The sequence below is a fragment of the Ranitomeya variabilis genome, chromosome 4 (assembly GCF_051348905.1).
Source record: "Ranitomeya variabilis isolate aRanVar5 chromosome 4, aRanVar5.hap1, whole genome shotgun sequence".
Classification (NCBI taxonomy): Eukaryota; Metazoa; Chordata; class Amphibia; order Anura; family Dendrobatidae; genus Ranitomeya; species Ranitomeya variabilis.
This window is the reverse complement of record NC_135235.1, coordinates 61,318,618-61,344,815: the sequence shown is the minus strand read 5'-3', so window position 1 is coordinate 61,344,815 and position 26,198 is coordinate 61,318,618. Positions and strand designations below refer to the sequence as shown.

Below are 26,198 nucleotides of genomic sequence, written 5' to 3'. Positions count from 1 at the left end.
AATCTGAATCATTTCTGACAACAGTTTATTCCAGACACACTAAATCTTCTGCTCTATTATTGTGGTGCACGCAGGAGGCAGGAGGCCACATTTCCTAATCTAAATAGTTTGTGCTAATTTTCTGGTGCAGGCAGTAGACCACATTTCCTAATCTAATATTAGCAAAATATATAGGTTATGGATAGTCAAACAATACATTAAAAATTAACATGTGGAATAAAACCCTATAACAGAAATCCATCAGCATCTTATTATTGATGTGTCAATGACCTCACAAAGGCATCCTACTAGCACATAAAACCTCTTAACATTTTGGACTTAATAGGGAAGGAACCAAAGTGCCTCTAGTCCTTCAAGATTTTCTTATAAAAACTATTGATTGTTTGAGTTACCCTTAGTAGTAGAAAATATGAAAATGTGGATTACTTGAACATCTATGCAAACAACATATCATATCAGATGATTGTATAAGATTTCATCATTTTGAAAATATACCTGAGCAGACGACTCCAGCATCTTCATTATGTCCACAGTTATTCACTGTAAATGGTTGGTGTAGACAGTCCCATACGTGTTGTTCATTGCCGGTGCATTGCACATCATCCAATACAATTACTCCTTGTCCTTGGCCAAATGCAGCACTGCCATTAAATGCAAGAGCTTGGCCACAATTTAACTGCCGGCATACAACTTGTGCAGCATTAATATCCCAATAATCATCACACACAGTTCCCCATGCTCCATTATAGAGGATTTCAACACGACCGTTACATTGACCATTACCATTTACCAGTCTTATAGACAAGTCTGAACCTGAACCTAAAAAAAAGGAGAATGGTCATTTCTGAAAACAATGAATTATAAATTATCTTAAAGGGAACCTGACAGATCCCCTATAAAGCATTTGTATTATTGTTACTAAATACCGTGCCTATTCAGCCCTTTGTAATGTTTAAAACCAAAATACATGTTAAAGCAAATTTTTATAAATAGTGATGAGTGGATTTATTCGGATACCTTTCAGCAATCTCAAATTTGGCATGAAAGGAGCTCATTTGAATTTGTGTTCGGATTTACGTGCATTTTCCCTTAAAGTCAGCAAAACTCGTGAACAGTTCAGTAAATGATTGTGTTTCCACTAATGCTTTTGTTAGGACTTTGGCTAGGATAGTGGTGCTGTATGTTGAGCGGGGGGGTCTTTAATGAAGGGATTTAGTGTGGAGAGGTCAGAGGAATGGCGGACTGTTTTTGTTTTTTAATTTTTCTCTTTTTGTTTACTTAATGTGTGTAGATTCTGGCTGACAATCACAGCACAAATACCATCTACAATGCCAGACACAAGGGCTTCTGTAATTGGTTGCCAAAATCACATGACCCTCTCCATATAAAAAGGGGATATGTTGTTTTGGTGGCATGATTTTGTCAGTGTAACAGTACAGAGAGGATGCTACAGTGGCTGCTGCAAGTTTTCAGATAGTTAGAAATGCAGTTTATTGTCAGTTTCTTCAGCTATTTTGGATCCTGTGTAAAATCAACCTTCCATCATCTGAAACAATTGTGCTAATAGTGTGGTGCAGGCAGGGCGCCACATTTCCTAATCACATTCAATTGGATTAATACTGTGGTGCAGGAAGGAGGCTACATTTCCTATTCAAAATCATTTGCACTAACATTGTGGTGTAGGCAGGAGGCCAGATTTCCTAATGAAAATAGTTTGGGCTAATATTGTGGTGCAGGCAGAAAGCCACATTTCCCAATCATGAACTTTTGGTCTAATATTGCAGGATGTCACATTTCCTAATCAAACTTGCTTGGGCTAAGATTTTGTGGTGCAGAAAGGAGGCCCCATTTCTTTATCTAAATTATTTGTGCTAGTACTGTCTTGCAGGCTTGTCATCACATTTCAGAATCTAAATCCTTTTAGCTAATAGTGTGGTCCAGAGACCAGCCTACATTTTTTAATCTGAATCCTTTCTGACAACAGTTTATTCCAGACACACTAAATCTTCTGCTCTATTATTGTGCTGCACGCAGGAGGCAGGAGGCCACATTTCCTAATCTAAATAGTTTGTGCTAATTTTCTGGTGCAGGCAGTAGACCACATTTCCTAATCTAATATTAGCAAAATATATAGGTTATGGATAGTCAAACAATACATTAATAATTAACATGTGGAATAAAACCCTATAACAGAAACCCATCAGCATCTTATTATTGATGTGTCAATGACCTCACAAAGGCATCCTACTAGCACATAATACCTCTTAACATTTTGGACTTAATAGGGAAGGAACCAAAGTGCCTCTAGGCCTTCAAGATTTTCTTATAAAAACTATTGATTGTTTGAGTTACCCTTAGTAGTAGAAAATATGAAAATGTGGATTACTTGAACATCTATGCAAACAACATATCATATCAGATGATTGTATAAGATTTCATCATTTTGAAAATATACCTGAGCAGACGACTCCAGCATCTTCATTATGTCCACAGTTATGCACTGTAAATGGTTGGTGTAGACAGTCCCATACGTGTTGTTCATTGCCGGTGCATTGCACATCATCCAATACAATTACTCCTTGTCCTTGGCCAAATGCAGCACTGCCATTAAATGCAAGAGCTTGGCCACAATTTAACTGCCGGCATACAACTTGTGCAGCATTAATATCCCAATAATCATCACACACAGTTCCCCATGCTCCATTATAGAGGATTTCTACACGACCGTTACATTGACCATTGCCATTTACCAGTCTTATAGACAAGTCTGAACCTAAACCTAAAAAAAAGGAGAATGGTCATTTCTAAAAACAATGAATTATAAATTATCTTAAAGGGAACCTGACAGATCCCCTATTAAGCAATTGTATTATTGTTACTAAATACCCTGCCTATTCAGCCCTTTGTAGTGTTTAAAACTAAAATACATGTTAAAGCAAATCTTTATAAATAGTGATGAGTGGATTTATTCGGATACCTTTCACCAATCTCAAATTGGGCACGAAAGGAGCTCATTTGAATTTGTGTTCGGATTTACGTGCATTTTCCCTTAAAGTCAGCAAAACTCGTGAACAGTTCAGTAAATGATTGTGTTTCCACTAATGCTTTTGTTAGCACTTTGGCTAGGATAGTGGTGCTGTATGTTGAGCGGGGGGGTCTTTAATGAGGGGATTTAGTGTGGAGAGGTCAGAGGAATGGTTGACTGTTTTTGTTTTTTATTTTTTCTCTTTTTCTTAACTTAATGTGTGTAGATTCTGGCAGACAATCACAGCACAAATACCATCCACAATGTCAGACACAAGGGCTTCTGTAATTGGTTGCCAAAATCACATGACCCTCTCCATATAAAAAGGGATATGTTTTGGTTTCATGATTTTGTCAGTGTAACAGTACAGAGAGGATGCTACAGTGGCTGCTGCAAGTTTTCAGATAGTTAGAAATGCAGTTTATTATCAGTTTCTTCAGCTATTTTGGATCCTGTGTAAAATCAACCTTCCATCATCTGAAACGATTGTGCTAATAGTGTGGTGCAGGCAGGGCGCCACATTTCCTAATCACATTCAATTGGATTAATACTGTGGTGCAGGAAGGAGGCTACATTTCCTATTCAAAATCGTTTGCACTAACATTGTGGTGTAGGCAGGAGGCCAGATTTCCTAATGAAAATAGTTTGGGCTAATATTGTGGTGCAGGCAGAAAGCCACATTTCCCAATCATGATCTTTTGTTCTAATATTGTGGTGCCAGCAGTATGTCACATTTCCTAATCAAACTTGTTTGGGCTAAGATTTTGTGGTGCAGAAAGGAGGCTGTTGTGAATTCTGTTCTGGAGCTCCCTCCTGTGGTTGCTAATGGTATTTTTGTGAGTTCTGCCCTTGGGCTCCCTCTGGTGGTTTCGAGTGGAACTGCTGCTCCTTTAGGTAGCTGTAGCAGCTGCCTTCACTGATCGCCTTGCCTGGGTTTGTTATTTAAACATTCTCTGGGCTTTAGTTCATGCCAGCTGTCAAGGTTCTTGGTTGGATTTGGTTCTCTCCTTGGATTTCTCATATGGCCTGTCCTTGTCAGCAAAATATAAGTTTTTGCTAGTTCTTGTTTGTCCATTTGCTTTGGACTCTATTGCTTTGCAAACATTTCTCTTTTTGTCCAGCTTGTAACTATGTCATATTCAGGCTAGCTGGAAGCTCTGGGGAAACAGATTTGCCCCTCCACACCGTGAGTCGGTGTGGAGTTCATTTTTGTAAATTCTGCGTGGATTTTTGTAGTTTTTAATACGGACCGCACAGTATCCTTTTTTTTCTCTGTCTATCAAGTTTAGTATTGGCCTCCTTTGCTTAAATCTGATTTCATTTCTGTGTACGTCATTTCCCTCTCCACTCACAGTCAATATTTGTGGGGGGCTATCTTTCCTTTTGGGGTTTTTTTCTGAGGCAAGATAGTTTTCTATTTCCTTCTCTAGGGGTAGTTAGTTCTTAGGCTGTGAAGAGGTGTCTAGGGAGAGTCAGGAACATCCCACGGCTATTACAAGTGTTGTTGTTAGGATTAGGGACTGCGGTCAGTAGAGATACCACCTCCTCAGAGCTCGTCCCATGTTGCATTTTAGCCACCAGGTCATATCAGTGTGGCCTCTTAACCACCAGGTCATAACAGTACAGCTGGCCCACAATGTGTTAAATGCATCTCAAAAGAGGGAAAAGAAAGTTCTGAGTAATTTTTTTTCCTTTGTAGCTTGTTTTGTCTTTTTTTTCCCCTTAATCTCTTGGTGGTTCAGGATTTTGGTGCTGATATGGAGGTTCAGGGTCTGTCCTTGCGCGTGGATCAACTCGCTGCAAGGGTACAGAGTATCCAAGATTATGTTGTCCAGACTCCAGTATTAGAGCCTAGAATTCCTATTCCTGATTTATTTTCTGGGGATAGATCTAAATTTTTGAACTTTAAAAATAATTGCAGATTGTTTTTTGCTCTGAGACCCCGTTCCTCTGGTGACCCCATTCAGCAGGTGAAGATTGTTATTTCTTTGCTGCATGGCGACCTGCAGGACTGGGCATTCTCCCTTGAGCCAGGAAATCCTGCATTGCTCAATATTGACGCATTTTTTCAAGCGCTCGGATTGCTGTATGACGAGGCTAATTCTGTGGATCAGGCAGAAAAAACTTTGCTGGCTCTGTGTCAGGGTCAGGAAGCAGCAGAAGTATACTGCCAGAAATTTAGAAAGTGGTCTGTGCCCTGGCAGTGATTTTCAGAAAGGGTCTTTCTGAAGCCCTTAAAGATGTTATGGTGGGGTTTCCCACGCCTGCTGGTCTGAATGAGTCAATGTCTTTGGCCATTCAGATTGATCGGCGCCTGCGCGAGCGCAAGGTGGTGCACCATATGGCAGTGTCCTCTGAGCAGAGTCCTGAGCCTATGCAATGTGATAGGATTTTGACTAGAGCAGAAAGGCAGAAAGTCAGACGTCAGAATGGCCTGTGTTTTTACTGTGGTGATTCTGCTCATGCTATTTCTGATTGCCCTAAGCGTACTAAGAGGGTCCCTAGGTCTGTTACCATTAGTACTGTACAGCCTAAATTTCTCTTGTCTGTTACCCTGATTTGCTCATTGTCGTCCTTTTCTGTTATGGCATTTGTGGATTCTGGCGCTGCCCTGAACTTAATGGACTTAGAATTTGCCAAGCGCTGTGGTTTTTCCTTGGAGCCTTTGCAGAGCCCTATTCCCTTAAGGGGGATTGATGCTACGCCATTGGCCAAGAATAAAACTCAGTACTGGACACAGTTAACCATGCACATGGCTCCAGCACATCAGGAAAATATTCGCTTTTTGGTGTTGCATAATTTGCATGATGTTGTTGTGCTGGGTTTTCCATGGTTACAGGTACATAATCCAGTGCTGGATTGGAGATCTATGTCTGTAACTGGTTGGGGTTGTCAAGGGATACATAGTGATATTCCTTTGATGTCCATTTCCTCGTCCCCTTCTTCTGAAGTTCCTGAGTTTTTGTTTGATTTCCAGGATATATTTGATGAGCCCAAGTCCAGTTCCCTGCCTCCTCATAGGGACTGCGATTGTGCCATTAATTTGATTCCTGGCTGTAAGTTCCCTAAGGGCCGACTTTTCAATCTGTCTGTGCCAGAGCATGCCGCTATGCAGAGTTATGTAAAGGAGTCCTTGGAGAAGGGGCATATTCGACCGTCTTCATCACCGTTGGGAGCGGGATTTTTTTTGTTGCCAAGAAGGATGGCTCCTTGAGACCCTGTATAGATTATCGCCTTCTCAATAAGATCACGGTCAAATTCCAGTACCCTTTACCTTTACTTTCTGATTTGTTTGCTCGGATTAAGGGGGCCAGTTGGTTTACTAAAATCGACCTTCGAGGGGCATATAATCTCGTGTGTTGTGAAATTGGATTCTGGGCTCCCCCGGTGGCCACTTGTGGAATTGAACTTGTGTGCATCATCCCCTCTGTTCACCTGCTCCTATCAGGATGTGGGAGTCGCTATATAACCTTGCTCCTCTGTCAGTTTCTTGCCGGTCAACAATGTAATCAGAAGCCCTCTGTGCTTGTTCCTGCTACTAGACAACTCCCAGCTAAGTTGGACTTTTGTCCTTGTGTGTTTTTGCATTTTGTTCCTGTTCACAGCTGCTGTTTCGTTTCTGTGTCTGGAAAGCTCTTGTGATCGGAAATTGCCACTCTGGTGTTATGAGTTAATGCTAGAGTCTTAAAGGAATTTCTGGATGGTGTTTTGATAGGGTTTTCTGCTGACCATGAAAGTGTCCTTTCTGTCTTCCTGCTATCTAGAAAGCGGACCTCGATTTTGCTAAACCTATTTTCATACTACGTTTGTCATTTCATCTAAAATCACCGCCAATATATGTGGGGGCCTCTGTCTGCCTTTTGGGAAAATTTCTCTAGAGGTGAGCCAGGACTGTCTTTTCCTCTGCTAGGATTAGGTAGTTCTCCGGCTGGCGCTGGGCATCTAGGGTTAAAAAACGTAGGCATGCTACCCGGCCACTTCTAGTTGTGCGGCAGGTTTAGTTCATGGTCAGTATAGTTTCCATCTTCCAAGAGCTAGTTCTCATATATGCTGGGCTATGTTCTCTCGCCATTGAGAATCATGACAGTTTGACCGGCCCAAAAAAGGGTTAAATTACTGGCTGAGAAAGGAGAAAAAAAAAAAAAGTCTGCTACAATTTTTTTTTTTTTTTCCTCTAGTTCTGAGTGTGCTCTTAATTGAATCACTTGCTAGTCTGCCTATACTGCAGCCTTCCTCTCTTTCTCTCCTTCTAATCCTTGAATGGCTCTGTGTTCACCTGTTTCAAATGGATCTTCAGAGTGTAGCTACAGGTTTGAATAATCTCGCCACAAAGGTACAAAATTTGCAAGATTTTGTTGTTCATGCACCTATGTCTGAGCCTAGAATTCCTTTGCCTGAATTCTTCTCGGGGAATAGATCTCACTTTCAAAATTTTAAAAATAATTGCAAATTGTTTTTGTCCCTGAAGTCTCGCTCTGCCGGAGACCCTGCACAGCAGGTCAGGATTGTAATTTCCTTGCTCCGGGGCGACCCTCAAGACTGGGCTTTTGCATTGGCACCAGGGGATCCTGCGTTGCTCAATGTGGATGCGTTTTTTCTGGCCTTGGGGTTGCTTTATGAGGAACCTCATTTAGAGCTTCAGGCGGAAAAGGCCTTGATGTCCTTGTCTCAGGGGCAAGATGAAGCTGAAATATACTGCCAAAAATTCCGCAAATGGTCTGTGCTTACTCAGTGGAATGAGTGCGCCCTGGCGGCGATTTTCAGAGAAGGTCTCTCTGATGCCATTAAGGATGTTATGGTGGGGTTCCCTGTGCCTGCGAGTCTGAATGAGTCCATGACGATGGCTATTCAGATCGATAGGCGTCTGCGGGAGCGCAAACCTGTGCACCATTTGGCGGTGTCTACTGAGAAAACGCCAGAAAATATGCAATGTGATAGAATTCTGTCCAGAAGCGAGCGGCAGAATTTTAGACGAAAAAATGGGTTGTGCTTCTATTGTGGTGATTCAACTCATGTTATATCAGCATGCTTTAAGCGTACTAAGAAGCCTGACAAGTCTGTTTCAATTAGCACTTTACAGTCTAAGTTTATTCTATCTGTGACCCTGATTTGTTCTTTGTCATCTATTACCGCGGACGCCTATGTCGACTCTGGCGCTGCTTTGAGTCTTATGGATTGGTCCTTTGCCAAACGCTGTGGGTATGATTTGGAGCCACTGGAGGCTCCGATACCTCTGAAAGGGATTGACTCCACCCCATTGGCTAGTAATAAACCACAATACTGGACACAAGTGACTATGCGTGTTAATCCGGATCACCAGGAGGTTATTCGCTTTCTGGTGCTGTATAATCTACATGATGTTTTGGTGCTGGGATTGCCATGGCTGCAATCTCATAACCCAGTCCTCGACTGGAGAGCTATGTCTGTGTTAAGCTGGGGATGTAAAGGAACTCATGGGGACGTACCTTTGGTTTCCATTTCATCATCTATTCCCTCTGAGATTCCTGAATTCTTGTCTGACTTTCGTGACGTTTTTGAAGAACCCAAGGTTGGTTCACTACCTCCGCACCGGGAGTGCGATTGTGCCATAGACTTGATTCCGGGTAGTAAATACCCTAAGGGTCGTTTATTTAATCTGTCTGTGCCTGAACACGCTGCTATGCGAGAATATATAAAGGAGTCCTTGGAAAAGGGACATATTCATCCTTCGTCATCTCCCTTAGGAGCCGGTTTTTTCTTTGTGTCTAAGAAAGACGGCTCTTTGAGGCCGTGTATTGATTATCGACTTTTGAATAAAATCACGGTTAAATATCAATATCCGTTACCACTGCTTACTGATTTGTTTGCTCGTATAAAGGGGGCCAAGTGGTTCTCTAAGATTGATCTCCGTGGGGCGTATAATTTGGTGCGAATCAAGCAGGGGGATGAGTGGAAAACCGCATTTAATACGCCCGAGGGCCATTTTGAGTATTTGGTGATGCCTTTTGGTCTTTCAAATGCCCCTTCAGTCTTCCAGTCCTTTATGCATGACATTTTCCGCGATTATTTGGATAAATTTATGATTGTGTATCTGGATGATATTCAGATTTTTTCGGATGACTGGGACTCTCATGTCCAGCAGGTCAGGAGGGTTTTTCAGGTTTTGCGGTCTAATTCCTTGTGTGTGAAGGGTTCTAAGTGTGTTTTTGGGGTTCAAAAGATTTCTTTCTTGGGATACATTTTTTCCCCCTCTTCCATCGAGATGGATCCTGTCAAGGTTCAGGCTATTGGTGATTGGACGCAACCCTCTTCTCTTAAGAGTCTTCAGAAATTTTTGGGCTTTGCTAACTTTTATCGTCGATTTATTGCTGGTTTTTCTGATGTTGTAAAACCATTGACTGATTTGACTAAGAAGGGTGCTGATGTTGCTGATTGGTCCCCTGATGCTGTGGAGGCCTTTCGGGAGCTCAAGCGCCGCTTTTCTTCCGCCCCAGTGTTGCGTCAGCCTGATGTTGCTCTTCCTTTTCAGGTTGAGGTCGACGCTTCTGAAATCGGAGCTGGGGCGGTGTTGTCGCAGAGAAGTTCCGACTGCTCCGTGATGAGACCTTGTGCTTTTTTTTCCCGTAAATTTTTGCCCGCCGAGCGGAATTATGATATTGGGAATCGGGAGCTTTTGGCTATGAAGTGGGCTTTTGAGGAGTGGCGTCACTGGCTTGAGGGGGCCAGACATCAGGTGGTGGTATTGACTGACCACAAAAATTTAATTTACCTTGAGTCTGCCAGGCGCCTGAATCCTAGACAGGCGCGCTGGTCGTTGTTTTTCTCTCGGTTTAATTTTGTGGTGTCGTACCTACCGGGTTCTAAGAATGTTAAGGCGGATGCCCTTTCTAGGAGTTTTGAGCCTGACTCCCCTGGTAATTCTGAGCCCACAGGTATCCTTAAAGATGGAGTGATATTGTCTGCCGTTTCTCCAGACCTGCGGCGGGCCTTGCGGGAGTTTCAGGCGGATAGACCTGATCGTTGCCCACCTGGTAGACTGTTTGTTCCTGATGATTGGACCAGTAGAGTCATCTCTGAGGTTCATTCTTCTGCATTGGCAGGTCATCCTGGAATCTTTGGTACCAGGGATTTGGTGGCAAGGTCCTTCTGGTGGCCTTCCCTGTCACGAGATGTGCGAGGCTTTGTGCAGTCTTGTGACGTTTGTGCTCGGGCCAAGCCTTGTTGTTCTCGGGCTAGTGGATTGTTGTTGCCCTTGCCTATCCCGAAGAGGCCTTGGACGCACATCTCGATGGATTTTATTTCGGATCTGCCTGTTTCTCAGAAGATGTCTGTCATCTGGGTGGTGTGTGACCGTTTCTCTAAGATGGTCCATCTGGTTCCCTTGCCTAAGTTGCCTTCTTCTTCCGAGTTGGTTCCTCTGTTTTTTCAAAATGTTGTTCGTTTGCATGGTATTCCTGAGAATATCGTTTCTGACAGAGGGACCCAATTCGTGTCTAGATTTTGGCGGGCATTCTGTGCTAGGATGGGCATAGATTTGTCTTTTTCATCTGCTTTCCATCCTCAGACTAATGGCCAGACCGAGCGGACTAATCAGACCTTGGAGACATATTTGAGGTGTTTTGTGTCTGCGGATCAGGATGATTGGGTTGCTTTTTTGCCTTTGGCGGAGTTCGCCCTCAATAATCGGGCCAGCTCTGCCACCTTGGTGTCCCCGTTTTTCTGTAATTTGGGGTTTCATCCTCGATTTTCCTCCGGTCAAGTGGAATCTTCGGCTTGTCCTGGAGTGGATGCTGTGGTGGAGAGGTTGCATCAGATTTGGGGGCAGGTGGTGGACAATTTGAAGTTGTCCCAGGAGAAGACTCAGCTTTTTGCCAACCGCCGTCGTCGTGTTGGTCCTCGGCTTTGTGTTGGGGACTTGGTGTGGTTGTCTTCTCGTTTTGTCCCTATGAGGGTTTCTTCTCCTAAGTTTAAGCCTCGGTTCATCGGCCCGTACAAGATATTGGAGATTCTTAACCCTGTGTCCTTCCGTTTGGACCTCCCTGCATCCTTTTCGATTCATAATGTTTTTCATCGGTCATTGTTGCGCAGGTATGAGGTACCGGTTGTGCCTTCCGTTGAGCCTCCTGCTCCGGTGTTGGTTGAGGGTGAGTTGGAGTACGTTGTGGAAAAGATCTTAGACTCTCGTGTTTCCAGACGGAGACTCCAGTATCTGGTCAAATGGAAGGGATACGGTCAGGAGGATAATTCTTGGGTCACTGCCTCTGATGTTCATGCCTCCGATCTTGTCCGTGCCTTTCATAGGGCTCATCCTGATCGCCCTGGTGGTTCTGGTGAGGGTTCGGTGCCCCCCCCTTGAGGGGGGGGGGTACTGTTGTGAAATTGGATTCTGGGCTCCCCCGGTGGCCACTTGTGGAATTGAACTTGTGTGCATCATCCCCTCTGTTCACCTGCTCCTATCAGGATGTGGGAGTCGCTATATAACCTTGCTCCTCTGTCAGTTTCTTGCCGGTCAACAATGTAATCAGAAGCCCTCTGTGCTTGTTCCTGCTACTAGACAACTCCCAGCTAAGTTGGACTTTTGTCCTTGTGTGTTTTTGCATTTTGTTCCTGTTCACAGCTGCTGTTTCGTTTCTGTGTCTGGAAAGCTCTTGTGATCGGAAATTGCCACTCTGGTGTTATGAGTTAATGCTAGAGTCTTAAAGGAATTTCTGGATGGTGTTTTGATAGGGTTTTCTGCTGACCATGAAAGTGTCCTTTCTGTCTTCCTGCTATCTAGAAAGCGGACCTCGATTTTGCTAAACCTATTTTCATACTACGTTTGTCATTTCATCTAAAATCACCGCCAATATATGTGGGGGCCTCTGTCTGCCTTTTGGGAAAATTTCTCTAGAGGTGAGCCAGGACTGTCTTTTCCTCTGCTAGGATTAGGTAGTTCTCCGGCTGGCGCTGGGCATCTAGGGTTAAAAAACGTAGGCATGCTACCCGGCCACTTCTAGTTGTGCGGCAGGTTTAGTTCATGGTCAGTATAGTTTCCATCTTCCAAGAGCTAGTTCTCATATATGCTGGGCTATGTTCTCTCGCCATTGAGAATCATGACACTCGTGCATATTAAACAAGGTGATGAATGGAAAACAGCATTTAATACGCCCGAAGGCCATTTTGAATATCTTGTGATGCCATTCCGGCTCTCTAATGCTCCATTGGTATTTCAGTCCTTTATGCATGATATCTTCCGGAATTATCTGGATAAATTCATGATTGTGTATTTGGATGATATTTTGTTTTTTTCCAATGATTGGGAGTCTCATGTGAAGCAGGTTAGGATGGTATTTCAGGTCCTTCATGCTAATGCGTTGTTTGTGAAGGGGTCTAAGTGCCTCTTTGGAGTTCAGAAGGTTACTTTTTTGGGTTTCATTTTTTTCTCCCTCGGCTATTGAAATGGACCCTGTTAAAGTCCAGGCCATTCATGATTGGACTCAACCTACATCTGTAAAGAGCCTTCAGAAATTTTTGGGCTTTGCTAATTTTTATCACCGCTTTATTGCTAATTTTTCTAGTGTGGTGAAGCCTCTGACCGATTTGACGAGGAAGGGCGCTGATGTGATGAATTGGTCCTCTGCGGCTGTTGAGGCCTTTCAGGAGCTTAAACGTCATTTTACTTCTGCCCCTGTGTTGCGTCAGCCAGATGTTTCTCTCCCTTTTCAGGTTGAGGTTGATGCTTCTGAGATTGGGGCAGGGGCCGTTTTGTCTCAGAGAAATTCTGATGGCTCTTTGATGAAACCATGTGCTTTCTTCTCCAGAAAGTTTTCGCCTGCTGAGCGTAATTATGATGTCGGCAATCAGGAGTTGTTGGCTATGAAGTGGGCATTTGAGGAGTGGCGACATTGGCTTGAGGGAGCCAAGCATCGCGTGGTGGTCTTGACTGATCATAAGAATCTGATTTACCTCGAGTCTGCTAAGCGGTTGAATCCTAGACAAGCTCGGTGGTCTCTGTTTTTCTCCCGTTTTGATTTTGTGGTCTCGTATATTCCGGGATCTAAGAATGTGAAGGCTGATGCCCTTTCTAGGAGTTTTTTGCCTGATTCTCCGGGAGTTCTTGAGCCGGCTGGGATCCTCAAGGAGGGGGTGATTCTTTCTGCCATCTCCCCTGATTTGCGGCGGGTACTTCAGGAGTTTCAGGCTGATAAACCTGACCGCTGTCCAGTGGGGAAACTGTTTGTTCCTGATAGATGGACTAGCAGGGTAATTTCTGAGGTTCATTGTTCGGTGTTGGCTGGTCACCCTGGGATTTTCGGTACCAGAGATTTGGTGGCTAGGTCCTTTTGGTGGCCTTCCTTGTCGCGGGATGTGCGTTTGTTTGTGCAGTCCTGTGGGACCTGTGCTCGGGCTAAGCCTTGCTGTTCCCGTGCCAGTGGGTTGCTTTTGCCTTTGCCTATTCCTGAGAGGCCCTGGACGCATATTTCCATGGATTTTATTTCTGATCTTCCTGTTTCTCAGAAGATGTCTGTCATTTGGGTGGTTTGTGACCGGTTTTCTAAGATGGTCCATTTGGTACCGTTGCCTAAGTTGCCTTCCTCCTCTGATTTGGTTCCATTATTTTTTCAGCATGTGGTTCGTTTGTATGGTATTCCGGAGAATATTGTGTCTGACAGAGGTTCCCAGTTCGTTTCTAGGTTTTGGCGGTCCTTTTGTGCTAGAATGGGCATTGATTTGTCTTTTTCTTCAGCATTCCATCCTCAGACAAATGGCCAAACGGAGCGAACCAATCAGACTTTGGAAACCTTTTTGAGATGCTTCGTGTCTGCTGATCAGAATGATTGGGTGACCTTTTTGCCGTTGTCCGAGTTTGCCCTTAATAATCGGGCTAGTTCGGCTACCTTGGTTTCGCCTTTCTTTTGTAACTTTGGTTTTCATCCTCGTTTTTCTTCGGGGCAGCTTGAGCCTTCTGACTGTCCTGGTGTGGATTCTGTGGTGGACAGGTTGCAGCAAATTTGGACTCATGTGGTGGACAATTTGACGTTGTCTCAGGAAAAGGCTCAACGTTTTGCTAACCGTCGTCGGTGTGTTGGTACCCGGCTTCATGTTGGGGATTTGGTCTGGTTGTCTTCTCGTCATGTTCCTATGAAGGTTTCTTCCCCTAAGTTCAAGCCTCGCTTTATTGGGCCTTATAAGATTTCTGAAATTATCAATCCGGTGTCTTTTCGTTTGGCCCTTCCAGCTTCTTTTTCCATTCATAATGTGTTCCATAGATCCTTGTTGCGGAGATATGTGGTACCTATGGTTCCCTCCGTTGATCCTCCTGCTCCGGTGTTGGTTGAGGGGGAATTGGAATATGTGGTGGAGAAGATTTTGGATTCTCGTTTTTCGAGGCGGAAGCTTCAGTATCTGGTCAAGTGGAAGGGTTATGGCCAGGAGGATAATTCTTGGGTTGTTGCCTCCGATGTTCATGCTGCCGATTTGGTTCGTGCTTTCCATTTGGCTCGTCCTGATCGGCCTGGGAGCTCTGGTGAGGGTTCGGTGACCCCTCCTCAAGGGGGGGTACTGTTGTGAATTCCGTTCTGGAGCTCCCTCCTGTGGTTGCTAATGTTATTTTTGTGAGTTCTGCACTTGGGCTCCCTCTGGTGGTTTCGAGTGGAACTGCTGCTCCTTTAGGTAACTGTAGCAGCTGCCTTCACTGATCGCCTTGCCTGGGTTTGTTATTTAAACCTGCTCTGGGCTTTAGTTCATGCCAGCTGTCAATGTTCTTGGTTGGATATGGTTCTCTCCTTGGATTTCTCATATGGCCTGTCCTTGTCAGCAAAAGATAAGTTTTTGCTAGTTCTTGTTTGTCCATTTGCTTTGGACTCTATTGCTTTGCAAACATTTCTCTTTTTGTCCAGATTGTCACTATGTCATTTTCAGGCTAGCTGGAAGCTCTTGGGAAACAGATTTGCCCCTCCACACCGTGAGTCAGTGTGGAGTTCATTTTTGTAAACTCTGCGTGGATTTATGTAGTTTTTAATACTGACCGCACAGTATCCTTTTCTCTCTGTCTATCAAGTTTAGTATTGGCCTCCTTTGCTTAAATCTAATTTCATTTCTGTGTACGTCATTTCCCTCTCCACTCACAGTCAATATTTGTGGGGGGCTATCTTTCCTTTTGGGGGTTTTCTCTGAGGCAAGATAGCTTTCTATTTCCTTCTCTTGGGGTAGTTAGTTCTTAGGCTGTGAAGAGGTGTCTAGGGAGAGTCAGGAACATCCCACGGCTATTACTAGTGTTGTTGTTAGGATTAGGGAATGCGGTCAGTAGAGATACCACCTCCTCAGAGCTCGTCCCATGTTGCGTTTTAGCCACCAGGTCATATCAGTGTGGCCTCTAAACCACCAGGTCATAACAGGAGGCCCCATTTCTTTATCTAAATTATTTGTGCTAGTACTGTCTTGCAGGCTTGTCATCACATTTTAGAATCTAAATCCTTTTAGCTAATAGTGTGGTCCAGAGACCAGCCTACATTTTTTAATCTGAATCCTTTCTGACAACAGTTTAAACCAGACACACTAAATCTTCTGCTCTACTATTGTGGTGCACGCAGGAGGCAGGAGGCCACATTTCCTAATTTAAATAGTTTGTGCTAATTTTCTGGTGCAGGCAGTAGACCACATTTCCTAATCTAATATTAGAAAAATATTGGTTATGGATAGTCAAACATTACATTAATAATTAATATGTGGAATAAAACCCTATAACAGAAACCCATCAGCATCTTATTATTGATGTGTCAATGACCTCACAAAGGCATCCTGCTAGCACATGAAACCTCTTAACATTTTTGACTTAATGGGGAAGGAACCAAAGGGCCTCTAGTCCTTCAAGATTTTCTTATAAAAACTATTGATTGTTTGAGTTACCCTTAGTAGTAGAAAATATGAAAATGTGGATTACTTGAACATCTATGCAAACAACATATCATATCAGATGATTGTATAAGATTTCATCATTTTGAAAATATACCTGAGCAGACGACTCCAGCATCTTCATTATGTCCACAGTTATGCACTGTAAATGGTTGGTGTAGACAGTCCCATACGTGTTGTTCATTGCCGGTGCATTGCACATCATCCAATACAATTACTCCTTGTCCTTGGCCAAATGCAGCACTGCCATTAAATGCAAGAGCTTGGCCACAATTTAACAGCCGGCATACAACTTGTGCAGCATTAATATCCCAATAATCATCACACACAGTTCCCCATGCTCCATTATAGAGGATTTCTACACGACCGTTACATTGACCATTGCCATTTACCAGTCTTATAGACAAGTCTGAACCTGAACCTAAAAAAAAGGAGAATGGTCATTTCTAAAAACAATGAATTATAAATTATCTTAAAGGGAACCTGACAGATCCCTTATAAAGCATTTGTATTATTGTTACTAAATACCCTGCCTATTCAGCCCTTTGTATTTTTTAAAACCAAAAGACATGTTAAAGCAAATCTTTATAAATAGTGATGAGTGGATTTATTTGGATGCCTTTCAGCAATCTCAAATTGGGCACGAAAGTAGCTCATTTGAATTTGTGTTCGGATTTACGTGCATTTTCCCTTAAAGTCAGCAAAACTCGTCAACAGTTCAGTAAATGATTGTGTTTCCACTAATGCTTTTGTTAGGACTTTGGCTAGGATAGTGGTGCTGTTTGTTGAGCGGGGGGGGGTGTCTTTAATGAAGGGATTTAGTGTGGAGAGGTCAGAGGAATGGCGGACTGTTTTTGTTTTTTAATTTTTTCTCTTTTTGTTAACTTAATGTGTGTAGATTCTGGCAGACAATCACATAACAAATACCATCCACAATGCCAGACACAAGGGCTTCTGTAATTGGTTGCCAAAATCACATGACCCTCTCCATATAAAAAGGGGATATGTTGTTTTGGTGGCATGATTTTGTCAGTGTAACAGTACAGAGAGGATGCTACAGGGGCTGCTGCAGGATTTCAGATAGTTAGAAATGCAGTTTATTGTCAGTTTCTTCAGCTATTTTGGATCCTGTGTAAAAACAACCTTCCATCATCTAAAACGATTGTGCTAATAGTGTGGTGCAGGCAGGGCGCCACATTTTTCTAATCACAATCAATTGGATTAATACTGTGGTGCAGGAAGGAGGCTACATTTCCTATTCAAAATCATTTGCACTAGCATTGTGGTGTAGGCAGGAGGCCAGATTTCCTAATGAAAATAGTTTGGGCTAATATTGTGGTGCAGGCAGAAAGCCACATTTCCCAATCATGATCTTTTGTTCTAATATTGTGGTGCCAGCAGGATGTCACATTTCCTAATCAAACTTGTTTGGGCTAAGATTTTGTGGTGCAGAAAGGAGGCCCCATTTCTTTATCTAAATTATTAGTGCCAATACTGTCTTGCAGGCTTGTCATCACATTTCAGAAACTAAATCCTTTTAGCTAATAGTGTGGTCCAGAGACCAGCCTACATTTTTAATCTGAATCCTTTCTGACAACAGTTTATTCCAGACACACTAAATTTTCTGCTTCATTATTGTGGTGCACACGGGAGGCAGGAGGCCACATTTCCTAATCTAAATAGTTTGTGCTAATATTCTGGTGCAGGCAGAAGACCACATTTCCTAATCTATATCGTTTGTGCTAATAGGAGGCCACATTTTCTAATCTAAATAGTTTGTGCTAATATTCTGGTGCAGGCAGGAGGACACATTTCCTAATCTAATATTAGCCAAACACTGGTTATTCATAGTGAAACATTGCATTAATAATTAATATGTGGAATAAAACCCTGTAACAGAAACCCATCAGCATCTTATTATTGATGTGTCAATGACCTCACAAAGGCATCCTACTAGCACATAAAACCTCTTACATTTTGGATTTAATGGGGATGGAACCAAATTACCTCCAGTCCTTTAAGATTTTCTTTAAAACTATTTATTTTTTGAGTTACCCTTAGTAGTAGAAAGTATGAAAATGTGGATTACTTGAACATGTATGCAAACAACACATGATATCAGATGATTTTATAAGATTTCATCATTTCGAAAATATACCTAAGCAAATGACTCCAGCATCTTCATTATGTCCACAGTTATGCACTGTAATTGGTTGGTGTAGACAGTCCCATATGTGTTGTTCATTGCCGGTGCATTGCACATCATCCAATACAATTACTCCTTGTCCTTGTCCAAATGCAGCACTGCTATTAAATGCAAGAGCTTGGCCACAATTTAACGACGGGCAGTATGTGGGTTCAAAGGCTTATTGGGGTGCATATGACTGACTATGCAGCAGGGATGGCCTTGCTGCCAATGTGTAAAACAAATGAGTACGGTGCACAAAATGCATATTGTGAAGTGGATTTTCATGGCCCCATCCAGTATGTGGGTTCAAAGGCTTATTGGGGTGCATACGAATTGGTAGCAGGGCATGCCTTGAATTCAATGCAACACTTTTTCAGGAGTCCCCCCTGGACATCTTATGAAAGGGGTATTGTGGAGCATCGTAATTCTTGGCAGCTCATCCACTCACAGCATAGGCTACAACAGTTTAGGAGACCCACTGTTTAATAATCGCCCTTCAAGAAGATTAATGCAGCATGATACACCAGCAAAAATAGGCTCTGTGACTTTAAGAGTCCCTCCTTCATAAATGAAATAAGATGGATCTGTCACATACCACATGGCCAGCTAGGGGTTACAATGACATTTCACAGTGAATGCATTTGTAGTGGTTGAAAATAATGTTAAAGTTGAAAAACACTTCAAAAATGCTGCGTCTGAACTAAGCCCAAGTGGCGGAGGAACATTTTGGTCTGGGGTTAATAATTTGGCCTTACAGCAAGTTATTAACCTGCAAAGGATGTACCTTAACATATTTCCCAGCAAAATCTGTTTTGGTTTCATTTTAGTGTGTTTTTTGTTGCACTGGGAAAAATGGCATGAATCTCGGTAAAAAATGTTTGCAGCTGTGAACTAGGAGTCAGGAATGCTTCCAGGAGCGATCCTCATGATGCCCCCGTCTCATTTGAACAGTGTTTCCATCATTTTCAGATGTTTTTAGACCTTAAAAGGACCCCCGGAGGGTTCGTGGTAAAAATATTCAGGTCTCCCATAGACTTACATTGGGCTCGTTGCTCGGGTCAAGTACCTGAGTATTCCAATCTGCTCAACCAGAGCAACGAGCACCCGAGCATTTTAGTGCTCACTCATCACTAGTTCAGATCCATCACATACAAACCATTCCTGGACGATAAAGTAAAGGCACAATGCTGGTCATTAACTAAATTTCTGATTAAATTAAGAATCATCGACTAATAATGATCATAAAATTGCAACAAGAGATGTCCATAAACTTCTCCAAACTGAAGCATAGGCATAATTAGAATTCTCATACTCTTTTCCATCAATCCAAAACACCAATAACAGATATATCGGATTTAGTGCATACTTTTAAAGTGATTTCTCCAACTCCCTCTCCCTCCCCACCTCCCTCTCCACCCCATACCCCAGAAGAGCACCACAGAATTATTGGTCCGATCACTTAGTTTTTACTAGACCCTAAGGGTAACCAAGTTCCCGGACCAGGAAGCATGACATGAGTGCCCCAGAGCTAAGCGCCTCGCCATCCTCCCATTACAGATTCTTCTATCAACCTCCCCCAGGAAGAGAAGCTTGAGTGGCTATATACACAAGACATCACCACAATCCCAAAGGGTAGTCTATTCAGAAGGGGGAGAGATGTGACAATATCAGCTTAACCATTAATAAATCAATATATCAATATGGGAATATGCAGTGATAAAAGTGTAACAATTAACCATTACAGCACAGTCCAGGCATGAATGTAAGTATTGTAAGAAATTAAGAACTATAGTATGTTAAGGTCAAGTCAATATTCACCATCAGGAGTTAAAAGTTCAGCTCACATAATAAAATTTTACCATATTGACATGCATCATTATTACTACTTCTGGCGCCTTTCTCTCCTGGAGATCCACTCCTCTGCTTCCTTCGTGTTCTGGAACAAAATTACCCTCTCACCATCTACTACCCTAAGCCCGGCTGGATACGTCATTGAATAAATCACATTGGAACTTTTCAGGCGTCTCTTAACAGAAGTAAACAAGGCTCTTTATTTCTGCATATCTGCTAGAAAGTCTGGAAACAACATTACAGTGACATTTTCATGTTTAATTACTTGGGCCTTTCGTGCCAATTGCTGGATATAGTCTGCGTCTTTCAAGTTGAGAAATCTGACCAGTACAGGTCTAGGAGGGGCTCCTGGAGGATTCGGTTTCTCAGGTACATGGTGTGCCCTCTAAACTGCATACTTGGCAGAGAAGGTGGCTTCTGGAAATAGATTGCGGATCCATCTGTCCATGAAGTCGCTAGGGTTATTTCCTTCTGCCCTCTCCAGCAATCCAATTATATGGATGTTGTTTCGCTTCAGTCTATTCTCTAAATCATCATGCTTTTGTGAGCATAGTTCCAATTTTTGTTCTATCACTCTGATACGCTCAGGCAAAGGCGCTGTTTGGTCCTCCAGACTCGAGATTCTGTCCTCCGCTTGACGGACTTTCTCTCCCATGTTTGACATATCATTGCGGAGGAGCCCCAGGTCAGTTTTAACCTCTTCAATTTTCCTGGTCAGGGAAGCTGTGCTGCCTTGGATGGCCATTAGCAGTTGTGTGGATACCTGTTTCACAGTGGGCTCTGGAGCCATATCCTCTGATTCCTGAGTCGATTAGTTTGAAGGTCTCTGCATGGTCATCGAGTTAACTCCCCTGGCGAAGGTCCTCAGCTTATCAGCTGCAGATTGCGATTTGCTAGGACTCATGATGCCTTTCCAAGATATGTATGTAATATAAGGATAAGTCTTGTGGCTGGTTATTCAGTATGCCTTCACAAGGTAGTGCTAGTGGTCGGATTTTAATAGCAAAAGGATTACAAAGTAAATTCTCTATTTAATTTTTCTGCATATTTTTGTGCAACAGGCATAGTTCTCAAAAGGGGCACTAGGTGGCAGCAGTGCATTATAATCTGCAAGTCCATAGGATTTTAACCCTTTGGCCAGCACCAAGGAATCCTTCAAAGCTTTAAGGAGGGGGAGAAAACCACTCTCCCTAACCTGCAGATCCGGTGTCTCCGCTGCAAGCAGGCCAGTCAGCCAGTCAATCAACTTCCCAGCCTTCTCAGGATTCCCAGCCTGCGGCACTTCAGCTCCACAGCCTCCTCCTCAGGAAGGGTCCCAAGATTTCCGCCGTCTCTCAGCTTCGTTCCCGCCATCGGGGCACCAAGTCTCCAGGGTTGGATCAGGGTAAGAACCCAGACCTCAAGCGTTCCCTCAGCCCACTCACCGCTTTCAGCTCACCGGAATATGATCCTCAAGTGAGGTATTGGCTGCAGACAGCAGGTGGCCTTCAGCTTCCTGGAACATCCAGCACCACTGACGCCTTAAGTCCGCACACACGCCGCTCTCCAGAGCAGACACTGTACCAGTGCCTTCCCGCCGGCTCCCCAGTGTCTCATTCAGCCACACCGAGGCTTCCAACTGCCGTACCTTGGGCAGGAGACCGGTAGTGCTGCAAACGCCGGAGAGAGCTTAGCGATGCACGTCCACTTGCCTCAGCGTCCTGGCCACACCTTGTCTGAGCCTTCAATAGTCAGGTCAATCTATCCACTGGAACCTCGCCTCTTTTAATTAATTATGGTTTTTATATCCATATTAGTGAATTCTCTAGGATCAGTTCTGAGTGTCCTGGGGTGGAATTTGCTATACAGAAACTTGGGGATATCTGGAGGAAGGTACTCAGATTCATAAAAAATGAAAGAAATGTCAGTGGGTCCTGACTTTAAAGTTGTTGATACGGTTTATCATCTAACTGTACTGTACTGCAAATGGTTGATGTGAACAGTCCCATACATGTTCTTCATTGCCAGTGCATTGCATCCTTCATTATCATAATTGATATGGAAACCCCTACTATAGATGAGGGAGTGAAAAAAAATAAGTTTGGAAGTGTGAATGGTGACTGATTTTTTCAATGTAATGGGGAAAGATATTTATCCCATTTTAGAGGGAGAACAAAGGAGTCATTATCAGCAATATAAGGAACGCACTGAAGATCAATATAATGTTACATCCTAAAAAGATTCAAATTTTTAGTGACCTAAGAGGTAAACTAAAAAACATTATATCCCTCACCAACCATTACACCGATGCGCTCCATGGCTCAGCACCATCCCACATCTCCTCCCTGGTCTCAGCCTACCACCGTACCCATGCTCTCCATTCTGCTAATGACCTGAGGTTAGCTCCTCAATAATCAGAACCTCCCACTCCCGTCTCCAAGACATTTCACGTGCTTCGCCAATTCTTTGGAATGCACTACCCAGGATAATACGATTAATCCCCAATCCCCACAGTTTTAAGCGTGCTCTAAAAACGCATTTGTTCAGACTAGCCTACTGCCTCCACGCATTAACCTAATTATCACAGTGTGGCCCATTCATATAAGTTAAACCAAAATCAGGTTCCACACATCATGCTCTCATACAATTTATTATTATTATTTATTCTTAATTATTTATATAGCACCATTGATTCCATGGTGCTGTACATGAGAAGGGGTTACATCAAAATGCAAATATCACTTACAGTAAACAAAACTAACAATGACAGACTAATACAGAGGGAAGAGGACCCTGCCCTTGCGGGCTTACATTCTACAGGATTAAGGAGACAGTAGGTCGAGGGTTGCAGTAGCTCCAATGGTGTTGAGGTGGCCGTGTGGTCTATACAGGCTGTAAGCTTCTTTGAAGAGGTGGGTTTTCAGGTTTCTTTTGAAGGATCCAAAAGTAGTGGATAACCGGACGTGCTGGGGCACTGAATTCCAGAGGATGGGTGATATTCGGGAGAATTCTTGGAGGCGATTGGGTGAGGAGCGAATAAGCGTGAAGGAGAGGAGGAGGTTTTGGGAGGACCGGAGATTACGCGAGGGAAGATATTGAGAGATTAGTATGGAAATATATGGAGGAGAAAGGTTATGGATGGCTTTGTAGGTCAGTGTTAGTAATTTAAACTGGATACACTGGGAAATTGGGAGCCAGTGAAGGGATTTACAAAGAGGGGAAGCAGGAGTGTAGCGAGAAGAGAGATTAATTAGTCGGGCAGCAGAGTTAAGGATGGACTGGAGGGGTGCGAGAGTGTTAGAAGGTAGGCCACAGAAGAATATGTTGCAGTAGTTGAGGCGGGACAATTTATGCAGTTAATAGTCCTCTGTGTCTGTACGGTTACATATTTAGGCAGTTAACTGGTTCATGCAGCTTTACATGAACACCCGATCCATACACTATGGCTGGTTCGAACAACGAAAGCAATTGTTACCATCCACCTCTCGTGTCTCCTCTTTTCCTCATAGTTTGTAAGCTTGCGAGCAGGGCCCTCATTCCTCTTGGTATCTATTTTGCACTGTGATTTTTGTTATGCTGTAATGTCCATTGTCTGTACAAATCTCCTCTATAATTTGTAATGGGCTGCAGAATATGTTGGCGTTATATAAATAAACGTATTATTATTATTATTTGCCCAACAAGGACTAAAGGAAGCACAAATATAAATCATAGATGTAAATATAGATCATGGAAATGGACACAACGCAGAATTCCCAACACCTAATAGAAAAGAAAGTTGGTAGAGGAAAATTGAAAATTAAACCAAGACAAAGTCCCAACCCTAATAAATTAAATGTGAGGTATCAGGTATTGTTAGCCTGAGAAAAACTGTGCTAAATAAGGCATCAGATCGCCAACGCTCATTGCAAACCATCTTCCCCCCATCTCAAACTCACGTTGCGGAAGTAAAGCTGTACAAAATAAGGCATCAGTACTGCAAAAAGTTCTCATAGGAGTATCATCATGACAGGTACAGTGATCTTCAGAAGACCTCTGCCCATCGGTGCACCCCCCAGAGTGAATAGTGGGTCCAACAATGGGTAGTGAAACTAAACTGTGCCCCCCCTGGGAAGAGCACTGTAAATGTCACTTGATAGTGTAACAAGGTAGCACAGCGGTAGACATGACCGAGTCCAAAAGCAACAGTCCAAAAGCACCCTGGCCCTTTGCACATGAAACGACAGATAAAGACCCAGCCCTGTGGCACAGTTAGTTACCTCAGACACACTGTTGCTCTCCACACTGGAATGGCATCCTCTGGATGCACCAGACTTCACACTTTGGTACCAACAGTGACAAAACTTTAAATGAGGATGAGGTAATAATAATAATAATAATAATAATTTTATTTATATATCGCCAACAAATTCCGCAGCGCTTTACAAATTAAAGGAGATTAACTTTTCCTATTCAGATATGCAGCCTCGTTGGCTTCCATCTAGTTCCTCAGTTCCTGGGAGCACACAGTCCTGGGGTAGACACTTCCACAGTTCCAGTGCCCGTTCCTACTGCCCGCAGTCCCTGGCAGTAGTAATTCTCCTCCAGGGGTATATCCTTCCCGAGCTCTGCTCTAGAAGCAGGAAATCTCTGCTTTTTGCAGCCTGCTGGGCCAACCCCCTACCTTTACTTAACCCTTTCTGTCCCTAACCTAAACACATGCAATAGACAATATACACAGTACATAGCACATTACATTAATATAACAGTAATACACAACAATAGCATACAGGTAAACCCACAGGATACCGTATGGGGCACTCATGCCCAGCATATAGGAGAGAGGAGACAAATGAGAGTATCCGCCACCTCCTTACAATAGCTGCATTTAATAGGTACCTCAAAAGTATTGAAAAGACAGTTTTTAAAAACTAGAAATTAAGTAAAATTTCAAAAATAAATATACAATCAAAACCATCAAAAGATAAAAAAGTTGTTTCTTAGTTTGCTGCCAGCGATGGAAAGTTTAAAGTGCTGCGTAACTAATGGAGCTTATACAGTGGCATATAAAAGTTTGTGCACCCCTGGTTAAAATTACTGTTATTGTGAACAGTTAAGCAAGTTGAAGATGAACTGATCTCCAAAAGGGCTAAAGTTAAAGATTACACACATTTCCTTTGTATTCAGGCCAATATTTACATATATATATATATATATACACTCACCGGCCACTTTATTAGGTACACCATGCTAGTAACGGGTTGGACCCCCTTTTGCCTTCAGAACTGCCTCAATTCTTCGTGGCATAGATTCAACAAGGTGCTGGAAGCATTCCTCAGAGATTTTGGTCCATATTGACATGATGGCATCACACAGTTGCCGCAGATTTGTCGGCTGCACATCCCAAAGATGCTCCATACAAGGCAGGATGGATCCATGCTTTCATGTTGTTTACGCCAAATTCTGACCCTACCATCCGAATGTCGCAGCAGAAATCGAGACTCATCAGACCAAGCAACGTTTTTCCAATCTTCTACTGTCCAATTTCGATGAGCTTGTACAAATTGTAGCCTCAGTTTCCTGTTCTTAGCTGAAAGGAGTGGTACCCGGTGTGGTCTTCTGCTGCTGTAGCCCATCTGCCTCAAAGTTCGACGCACTGTGCGTTCAGAGATGCTCTTAGGCCTACCTTGGTTGTAACGGGTGGCGATTTGAGTCACTGTTGCCTTTCTATCAGCTCGAACCAGTCTGCCCATTCTCCTCTGACCTCTGGCATCAACAAGGCATTTCCGCCCACAGAACTGCCGCTCACTGGATTTTTTTTCTTTTTCGGACCATTCTCTGTAAACCCTAGAGATGGTTGTGCGTGAAAATCCCAGTAGATCAGCAGTTTCTGAAATACTCAGACCAGCCCTTCTGGCACCAACAACCATGCCACGTTCAAAGGCACTCAAATCACCTTTCTTCCCCATACTGATGCTCGGTTTGAACTGCAGGAGATTGTCTTGACCATGTCTACATGCCTAAATGCACTGAGTTGCCGCCATGTGATTGGCTGATTAGAAATTAAGTGTTAACAAGAAGTTGGACAGGTGTACCTAATAAAGTGGCCAGTGAGTGTATATATATATATATATATATATATATATATATATATACAGTCATATGAAAAAGTTTGGGCACCCCTATTAATGTTAACCTTTTTTCTTTAGAACAATTTGGGTTTTTGCAACAGCTATTTCAGTTTCATATATCTAATAACTGTTGGACTGTAATATTTCTGGATTGAAATGAGGTTTATTGTGC

At 43.1% G+C, this 26,198-nt stretch overlaps 1 protein-coding gene across 1 annotated transcript in view; it reads right to left on the bottom strand.

The window, feature by feature from the left end:
- Window positions 1-19,312, bottom strand: part of LOC143767565 (uncharacterized) — a 95,129-nt gene extending 75,817 nt beyond the window's left edge. Inside the window, exons 1-3 of the mRNA XM_077255975.1 lie at window positions 19,243-19,312; window positions 2,456-2,779; window positions 503-819 (exon numbers count right to left, since the gene is read on the bottom strand). Of these exons, the coding sequence (XP_077112090.1) occupies window positions 503-819; window positions 2,456-2,779; window positions 19,243-19,312 (711 nt within the window). The remainder of the gene's footprint in view (window positions 1-502; window positions 820-2,455; window positions 2,780-19,242) is intronic.
- Between the last annotated feature and the right edge of the window lie 6,886 nt (window positions 19,313-26,198).